The 10,096-nt window shown below is 36.2% G+C and overlaps 1 protein-coding gene across 3 annotated transcripts in view; it reads left to right on the top strand.

The window, feature by feature from the left end:
- Positions 1–2,757: 2,757 nt before the first annotated feature.
- HYDIN (HYDIN axonemal central pair apparatus protein) overlaps positions 2,758–10,096 on the top strand; it is a gene marked incomplete at both ends in the record, with an annotated part of 352,197 nt that continues 344,858 nt past the window's right edge. For all 3 annotated transcript variants that reach the window (XM_082863052.1, XM_082863051.1, XM_082863050.1), the window contains 2 exons: positions 2,758–2,892; positions 4,679–4,804. In XM_082863052.1, the coding sequence (XP_082719178.1) occupies positions 2,758–2,892; positions 4,679–4,804 (261 nt within the window). The remainder of the gene's footprint in view (positions 2,893–4,678; positions 4,805–10,096) is intronic.

The raw sequence follows: 10,096 nt of genomic DNA, 5'->3' as shown, positions 1-10,096 counted from the left end.
AGAAATCCCATACCTTTTAGTTAACACCCTTCTATTCCTTCATTTCTCCCAGCCCTTTGCAGCGACTAATCTATTACTTTCTCTTTAGAGATTTTCCTGTTCTGGTCACTTCATGTGAACAGACTCATACAATATGTAGTTTTTTGTGACTGGCTTATGTTACTTAACAAAATGTTTTTGAGGTTTTTCCCTGTTTCTGTGATCCAGGGGGATGCTTCAGTCTCTTCCTGGGTTCTGGGATTTTCACAAAGGTGTCTTGTCTATGGATGATTGCTAGTTGGTCTTTCTGTGAGGGGGATTGAAGTTGGCAACCACCTATTCCATGATGGTGACATCACACTGCCTATATTATTTTACACTGTAATAATTATGTGTATTGAATATTGTATACTGTGATTGTATATGATTTATTGTTTTTATTTAGTATGTCTTCTTTGCTTTTTCTAAAATTACTTTTAGTATTTAGGAAGGTTTATCTTTATATTCAGTAGTTTCTTTGTATATAAACCGTTTATAGTGGCCTGTATTGTTATCTATTACTGTATAACAAATTACCCCCAGATTAATAGCGTAAAACACTGAATATTTGTTTTCTCAGTTTCTGTAGGTCAGGCTTAGCTGGGTGCTTCCTACTCAGGGTCTCTCATGCATCTCCTGTCAAGCTGTTGTCCAGACTGCAGTCATCTTAAGGCTCAACTGGGTCTGGCAACTCTGCTTTCATTCACATGGTTGTTGGCAGGCTTCAGAAGATCCACTGCCAAGCTCACTCATGTCATTGCTGTCAAGGCTTGGTTCCTCACCACATGGGCCTCTCTGTAGGTTTCCTGAGTGTCCTTACAATGTGGTAACTGGTGATTCGAGAGAGCCAGGCAGTGCCCAAGATGGAACTAATTTTCTTTATAACTGATCTCAGATGTGACATCCATCACTTGTGCTGTATTATATTTGTTAGAATACCTAAGCACAGCCCACACTCAAGGGGAGAGGATCATATAAATATGTGAATGCTTGGAAACAGGTATCATTGACTGCCATCATAGGGGCTTTCTACCATAATTCCCTTAATTCTCCTTTATTCTATCTCGTTAAATGGTTTGATTCCTACCTAGTACTTACACAGTTGTTAATCTTTTCTACTTTTCGGCTGTCTTTCTTTTTTCTTTTCATTTAAAATTGCATCCTTTCTACTTTGTCAGAAAATATAACGTTTAAATTCTATTCTTCTCCTTATGTCTTCAACATTATTTTAATACCTGTACAACTAAATATATGAAATGCTCATCATCAGTCCTTTTGCTGAAATTCCCCAGTCAGCTTTTGGTTGGATGAAGCCCATCCTCTAGTATATTCTTCAGGAAGGGAACATGTTTATAATATTCCCTGTGCTTTTGCATGTTCAGAACTCCTTTTCTGTAGCCTCAGTGACTGAAGGAGAGCTTGGTTCCTTGTAAAATACTTGGCTCCTGCTTTGTAAAGTCTTTGAAAAATGCTGCTCCTCTGTTTTCCCACTGCATGGCTTGCTTTTACAAAGTCCAATGACATCTAATTCTCTTGCCCTTGTACGTTATTTTGACTTTTTGCCTGGATGCTAATTTTTAAAATTCTTTGAAGCCTAGTAGTTCTTCTAAGATATGACTCATAGTTGATCATTTTGGGTCAGTTTTCCTGGGTACCTACTAGTCCCTTTTCATTGTTTTTTTTTCTGGAATTTTTCTTGGATTATGGCTTTAAATATTAATTTCCCTCCAGTACTTTTTCTTCTTCATGGGCTCCAATTATAGCATGTTAGAACTTCTTTCACTGTCTTCTATTTCAATCATTTCTTTCTCTGATCTTTTCTCTTATTTTAAAATTTCATATTCATTTCTTTGGGTGTTTTACTGCTTTATTTCAGTGTACCTTATTACATATTCATCGTATCTATTTTCCTTTATGCACTGCTTTCCCCTCCATTTTGGTCTGGTAGTGCCTTATTGTCTTTTGAGCTTTTAACAATTTTAAGGTTTTTTATTTGACATTGAATCAAGCTTTTTTTTTTTTTTTTTTTTTCCCTGCACAGGGTTGAACAACCTAGCCTGCTATTATTAAAAGTAGAAATCCCTACTTAGTCATAAATGGACTTCCAAAGTTGCAAGTGTCCTGCTAGAAGTATAAGGAAATATATGCAAAGGGGAGATGTCCTATTTCTTTGCTTTGGAGGTATTGGGTGGCTGTTGAATGCCTTGTTTATTACTATAAACTTCAAAAAAATTTTCACAAACTTCTTTTTCCACGTATCATCTCATACTGCCTTTTTCAATTCTCTGCCTAGGTGTGAAGGTTTTTGAAGCCTTATATTTATTGTGTTTGAAGGGTGCCATGAGAGAGAATTGTCAAATAAGCAGATAAAGTAGCAAACTATGAAGTATAGTTATTGAGCAGTTTTTGTTTATTTATCTGGAGAAGATAAAAGTACCAAAATATAGTAACTGCTTATGTTTTCATGTCTTCCCTGAGCTTAGTCCAGAATCACTTGCTTTTTCTAAAAGTGATCCTAGACTTCGGGATAAGGCTAAATCTAGACAGATTCATGGAATAGACTCCTACAGTTAAGGCATTTGTTCCAAGCATTGGATGTATTTTTGAAAATCGGTATTTTCTAAACCTTCGTATATTGGAAAAAGCTTCAAAAAATGTGACCTGTATTCAGGAGTTAACTGTATTTGTTCTAAAACTATTTCTTTTTCACTCTTAGGTATACAAAGGAAATAACTAAAAATGACAAGTAGAAGTCTTGAGGAGTCCATGGGGGCTGTTCATATGGGGTTAGTCAGAACGCTTAAAGGATTCCAAAGCAAGATTTTGCCACCCCTGAGTTCGAAGGTGGTTACAGAAGAAGAAGTAAATCGAATGGTAATGTATAAGAGAATTTCAGAGTAAAATACTTAATGCAGTCTTTCTCCTCAGGAGAATGACAGTTGCTACTTGACATTCTCAGAATATCAAACAGAATTACTGGCTGATAATATCAGTTTAGTTAACATGGGTAGATTGCTGCAGAGCATAGTTACCTTTTAAAGCTTGGGAAATTTTTGAAATTATATACGTCAAAGTAGAGGCTTAAATTAAATTGCTTAAGTTAATCAGTTGAACTAAGACTATGCAAGCAAATTATTAAGATTTTCTAAATATTAGCTAGAACCTTAAGAAACTGTCATTTATGTAGTTCAAAAACAGTCAAATATCAGAATTTCATAGGTTTAACATATATAATCAATTACCTGTTGATTGGCAAGAGTTATTTTTGTTTGTGTATTTGTAGAACATAATGCATTAAAATGATGACTGTATAATATCTAGGAAAAATGCATAACTTTTTCTGTCCTTTATGATAGAAAACAATTACATTTTTAATGAATTATAGTGATTTGGTGAGAATTGAATTATAAACTACATGCTATGGAAATATCAATAACAATTTAAAGTGTTAAACATTGTGTTCACTGCATTTTAAAAACTAGTCTCAGGTTATGTTCCAATTAGAAAAATAAAATCTAGCATCATTTTCTTTTGTGATTGTTCTTGTTTCAGCTTTAAAGTAACTCCTTACTTTTTGCTTGTAAGAGTTTATTTTTATTTAAATCACAACACAGCTGATACCTCATAACATTTTAACATTCTAATCTGTGTTCCAATCAAAAGGAATCTTAAAAGCTATATTAGAAATATGCCTTCATTTAAATGGATTCAATCACAAAAATTAAATGTGTAGGGAATTTGAAGAGCATTGATTTTAACCCAAGGCGAAATGAATCAGCTAAATTATATGCCCCTGAATGTTTTAAGAAGTCTTGGCACATACTTAAGCATTATGTTGCTGCCAGTGATCATAATCTCTTTGCATATAAAGTAGCCCTAGAACAAAGTGAACATTCCAGAACAACGATTAATAGTGATTGGTCTTGGGTAAGCCCTTGCTGGTTTATTTAAATGATTTTATTTAAATGATAGGTTACATTTTTTTCTCAAAACAGTAGAAAGTGTTAAAGAATTTTGTGTTCTTGTTTGGGTATGTGGATGTGACTGGCTGCTGGATCTGATGATTGACTTAGAGCTCTTTTAAAACAAGGTCTAAATGTGCTCTTACGATTTCTAAAAAGTTCAAACTCGTTCCTAAGCAGCACAGTCATACTTCCCAGATCCTTTACTTTATAAGATTTCTCTTTAACCTGATATAACATGATAAACACCCAAAAGCTTTACTTGCATGTTGTAACTTCATTTGAGAAATAGAAATATTTCAAGGAGGATTAGCCTCCTTAGCTCTGAAGCCCTTAAGTGATTTTAGAAACCTAGAGTTTTATGCTCTTCTGAGCATATATAAGCTCTTTGGTCATGTTCCCGTGCAATTTCTTGACCTTCCTCTCCCCTACCCCAGGTTCTTTTGTGTGATTCCTTCAAAATCATAAGGAAACAGCAACCACATATCCTTTCAAATTATTGTGCAAAGAGCTCAGAAGTGCACGGGTACTTCGCTTGTATTATTCAGTTATTTTAAACGTTTTATAGGGGAACTTAGTGGCATTCCAGAATTATTCTGAAAGCTGCAAACACAAATTATTCATTACTGGCACTTATGAAAGCACTTTTTCAGTATTACCATTTATGAATCTTTGGCTCCTGTTGCTTTAAATTCTAGCTGACTCCCTCAGAGTTCCTGAAGGAAATGTCCCTCACCACAGAGCAGAGACTTGCCAATACACGTGTGACGTGCCGACCACAGATCACTGAACTTTTAGATATGAGGGAAACAACATATCAAAAGGTAGCTGCTTTCTGTCATACTTGCATATAAAGTAGGTCCTGGAATAATGTGAATATTCTAGAACAATAAGAACTAAGCAGTACTTATTGTTCCTGGGCTAACTAATCCCTTATTAGATTTGTTTTATGTGTTCTTTTTCTACCTCTGTTGATCTTGATATCTATAATTTGATACAAAAAGAATTACACAATACAATAACTTAAAAAATATTTATTTATTATTTTTATTTATTTATTTTTGGCTGTGCTGGGTCTGAGTTGTGGCATGCGGACTCTTAGTTGTGGCATGCATGTGGGATCTAGTTCCCCAACCAGGGATCGAACCTGGGCCCCCTGCATTGGGAGCATGGAGTCTTACCCACTGGACCACCAGGGAAGTCCTCAACTAACTTTTGACTAGTCACATTTCTTCCTTAGCTACTTCTGGACACCATTGTTTACAGATTAGGAGTAATCCCAAGAATTATATTAACCAAGCCCAATCAGGTTATCCTCCTAGTGTAAGAAATCCCTCCTTACCTGAGCTGTCATAACTAGAAAGGAAGAAGGAGGAATTGTTTATTAAAATAGGCATTTTTGTCTATTCTGGCTGATTTCCAATAACAAATGTATCCTTTTAGTCTCTAAAGAATAGCTATTTTAACATGTTTCTGTATTCTCATGTAAACCGTACATTCCAGGCTTTAGGAGTATATGTTTATAAAGTAGTTCTTATTTCCTACATTTTAATTAATTTCTTGAATTATATGCTTCACTTTTTGCACAAATTGTGGTATGAGCCTCCATCAGTTAAACTGCTGGAGATTAGCCTCCTCTCAAAGGGTTCCCAGCTATTCCTGAGGGGTTTTCAGAGTGATTTCCCACAAGACAAGTGAGTCCCTCAGGCTCTTTTGCTCTCCTTGTCATGCCATTGCCATCCCATAAAATTTGCTCTTCTTCTGAGCACTTCTAGCTTTAGCTATTCATTGTTTCCTCTCTTTCCCATAACACCCTCTAACTTTGAGAGCAGGGAACACAGCTTTCTCCAAAGCTAATTCATCCTAATTAAGGGCTAAATGCTCCTTTCCCAGAGCATAACTAAGACCAGACTATGTGTATTGTTCTGTGTGTACTGCTTGTGTGTGTGTTTTAATGTATTTTGATTCCTGCTATGAAGGATGAAGAAATTAGTGTACCACATCTCATCTTCTTACCTCTGTCCTCTGTCAACTCAGTCGGTTATTTTTTCCTTTGTTTTCCGGAGTTTCATTTGTTTTTTGGTAGATAGTCGTACTCTTCTCATTTCCTCAAGAAGAGATTATGGAAACTATATTTCCTTGATTTTATAAATTTGATAATATTTGCCTATTGCCTTTATAGGTGAACTGCAGATTTGTTAGATGTAAAATTCTTGGGTCACACATTTTCCCCATAAGAGATTTGCAGGCATTTTCTTCACTACCTTCTGGCTTTAAATGACGATATGCGGAAGTATGCAGCCTAATATTTTAGCTTGTTTGCCCAAAGATTGTTTATTCTTATTTGATGTCCAGTGATTTTATTAGGATGTGACTAAATTTTTCCTAAGACACTACATACCATTATTTTATTTTTAGAAAGTTTTTCTTGAATTATCAAGTATTTGTCCAGGCCATTTTTGTTTTTATGTTTTTTAGAAATATCAATTGTGAACATGCTGGATCTTCTTTGTCTGCCCTTCTACACCTTGCATTTCCTCCCTAATCCATCTTAAACTTTCTGTTCATTCCCATTTCATTGTAATTACATTCATCAACTTAACCTCTGTATCCCTTACTTTGAGTTGTGTGTGTGTGTGTTTCTCTAAAAATTCATTCTTAAGCTTGACCAGTTCGACACACCTGGGTTGTCTCACAGCATTTTACAGTTAGTTTCTTTTTTTGTACTTTTTAATTCACTTGTGTCTCAGATATCACTCTTCTTTGGCTTTCTTCCTACTTCACTGGTTGCTTTTTTCTTATTTGTTGGATCTTTCTCCTCTTCCTGTTGGCTAAATATTGGAGTTCCCCAGTACTTGGTCCTTAAACTTCTTTCTCTTCTGAACTCATTCCTTAGGTGACTCCTTCCAGGAACAAGGCTTTAAATTTCACCTTTTAAGTGATAGCTTTCATAATTATATCTCCTGCTATGGCCTAGCCCCTGAACTCTGGATCATATATTCAGCTCAATGTGTGATTGGCAGCTCAAACTTAAAATCCTTAAGAGCTAATTTTTGCATTACATTCTTTCCCTAAAGGCATGATCTTTCCTCTTTTGTCTTTCCTCCCTCCACCGTGTAATACCCCCATTTATCTATTTTCTCAGGCCAAAAACCTTGGTGTTATCTCTGATGCCTCTGTTTTTCTCACGTCTTATATGAAATCCAAAACAAGGGCTAATAATCACAAATATGTCTTTAATCCAACCACTTCTCACCACCTCCACCACTGCCATCCCAGTTCAACCCACCATCATCTAGACTCCTGAAATAGCCTCCCTGTTTCCAACTCATCGCCCCGTTATCAATTCTCCACAAAGAAGTAAGAGTGGTTTTTATTTTATTATTTATTTATTTATTTAAAATATTTATTTATTTATTTATGGCTGTGTTGAGTCTCCGTTGCACGTGGGCTTTCTCTAGTTGCAGTGAGCGGGGGCTACTCTTCGTTGTGTTGCACAGGCTCCTCACTGTGGTGGCTTCTCTTGTTGCAGAGCATGGGCTCTAGGTGCGTGGGCTTCAGTAGTTGTGGCTCGCGGGGTCAGTAGTTGTGGCACACGGGCTTAGTTGCTCCGTGGCATGTAGGATCTTCCCGGACCAGGGCTTGAACCCATGTCCCCTGCATTGGCAGGCAGATTCTTAACCACTGCGCCACCAGGGAAGTCCCAAGAGTGGTTTTTAAAAATGTAAATCAGAACATGTTACTTCCGTGTTGACAACCACCTAGTAGCTTCCTGTTACCCTCATAGTTATAAGGTCCTGCATTATCTGATCCTGAGTCCTTCATAGTCTTTTCCTTCCTCTCTCCCCCAGCTCATTCTCCTCTAGCTGCTCTCCCCTCTTGCTGCTCTCCAAACACTCAAGGATAATTCTCACCCTAGGGCCTTTGCATTTGTTTTCCTTCTAACTGGAATGCTGTTCTCTCAGATCTTTGCGTGACTTGCTTCAGATCATTTCCTCAGAGAGGCCATCCCTCATTCACTCTGTCTCCTTGTCCTACTTTGGTTTTCTTCATAGCCTTATCACTGCCTGACCTCATATTATGTATTTCTTTTTTTAAAAAAATATTTATTTATTTATGTGGCTGTGCTGAGTCTTAGTTGAGGCCCGTGGGATTTTCGTTGCCGTGTGTGGGATCTTTAGTTACGGCATACGGGATCTAGTTCCCTGACTAGCGATTGAACCTGGGCCTCCTGCATTGGGAGTGTGGAGTCTTAGCCCCTGGACCACCAGGGAAGTCCCTATCTCTTTAGTTTTTATCCATTTCCTTAAGCATTTCAACTTCATGAGGCAGGGGCTTTATTGGCTTTGTTCACTACTCTATGCTCAACATATGGAAAATATTAGAAACTCAATTAGCATTTATTGAATGAACACATGAATTTTTCATCTCTTTGTCATTGTGATTATTATTATCACTCATCTTTGAAATAAAGAAGGGAATTCTTCCTGGACTTGCTGTTTGCAGGTAGTTAATGTTGAGGCGGAGCTCGGTAGGGTCACAGACCAGCAGGAATTCTCCATGATTCTAAGGGCAGCTCTTTATGAAAGCAGATCATATGTATGTGTTTATTTGGAAGGGAAATGAGAGGAAGGGAGGAGGAGTAACTGAGTTGTGTTAGCCTTTTCTTCTCCCCAGAGTTCTAACTTAGGGATTCTTATGATTCTTTTACCCTGTCTAAATGATGGACTCTTCCTATAAATATGCATTTTGTGTATTTTCCACGCAATTGTCAGTAGTTCAGTGTAGATCTTCTTTAATTTCTGTCGATAATGGTTTGTAGTTTTTCCAGGTAAAGTTCTTGCACATCTTTCATTGGATTTATTCCTATGTATTTTATGTTTTAGGATGTGATTTTAAATGATATTGTTTATAAATTTCATTTCCTAAATGTTCATTGCTAGTACAAAGAAATATAATTGATTTTTTATGTTGACCTTGTACTCAGTGACCTTGATAAATCACTTGTTAATTCTAATTTATCTATAGGTTATTTTGAATTTTCTAAATAAACAAGTTTTTGTTCTGGGGAAAATGTCAGTTTTGTTTCTTCTTGATCAAAACTTCTAGTGTTAAAATAGCCTTGTATTTCTGAGATAGACTCAGCTTGGTCATGTATTATCTTTTTTATATATTGTAGGTTTCAGTTTGCTAATGATTTGCTTTTTTTGTTTTGATCTATGGTTCATGACCTATAATTTTCCTGTCTCCTGCTGTCTTTCTGAAATATATGAAAGTTATGCTAACAACATCATCATTAAATGGAAGACATTTAATTTTTTGTTTTTCTTTTTCATTGTAGTTTACTATAGGACATTATAGTTCCCTGTGCTATACAGTAGGACCTTGTTGTTTATCTGTTTCATATATAGTAGTTTGTATCTGCTAATCCCAAACTCCTAATTTCTCCCTTTCCCACCCTCTTTCCCCTTTGGTAACCATAAGTTTGTTTTCTATGTCTGTGAGTCTGTTTCTGTTTCATAAATAAGTTCATTTCTGTCATATTTTAGATTCCACATGTAAGTGATATCATATGGTATTTGTCCTTCTCACTTACTTTACTTAGTATGATAACCTTTAGGTCCATTCATGTTGCTACAAATGGCATTATTTCATTCTTTTTTATGGCTGAGTAGTATTACATTGTGTATATATACCATGTCTCCTTTAGCCATTCATCTGTCAATGGACATTTAGGTTGTTTCCATGTCTTGGCTATTGTAAATAGAGCTGCTATGAATATTGGGTTGCATGTATCTTTTTGAATTAAAGTTTTATCCAGATATATGCCTAGGAGTGGGATTGCAGGATCATATGGTAACTCTGTTTTTAGTTTTTTTTAAAGAACCTCCATACTGTTCTCCACAGTGGCTGCACCAATTTACATTCCCACCAACAGTGTAGAAGATTCCTTTTTCTCCACACCGTCTCCACCATTTGTTATTTATAGACTTTTAATGATGGCTATTCTGACCACTGTGAGGTGGTAACTCATTGTGGTTTTGATTTGCATAATTAGTGGTGTTGAGCACTTTTTCATGTGCCTATTGGTTATCTGTATTTCTTCTTTGGAGAAA

Source organism: Leucopleurus acutus (assembly GCF_964270905.1).
Source record: "Leucopleurus acutus genome assembly, chromosome: 20".
NCBI lineage: Eukaryota > Metazoa > Chordata > Mammalia > Artiodactyla > Delphinidae > Leucopleurus > Leucopleurus acutus.
This window is presented reverse-complemented; position numbering and strand designations above follow the sequence as displayed.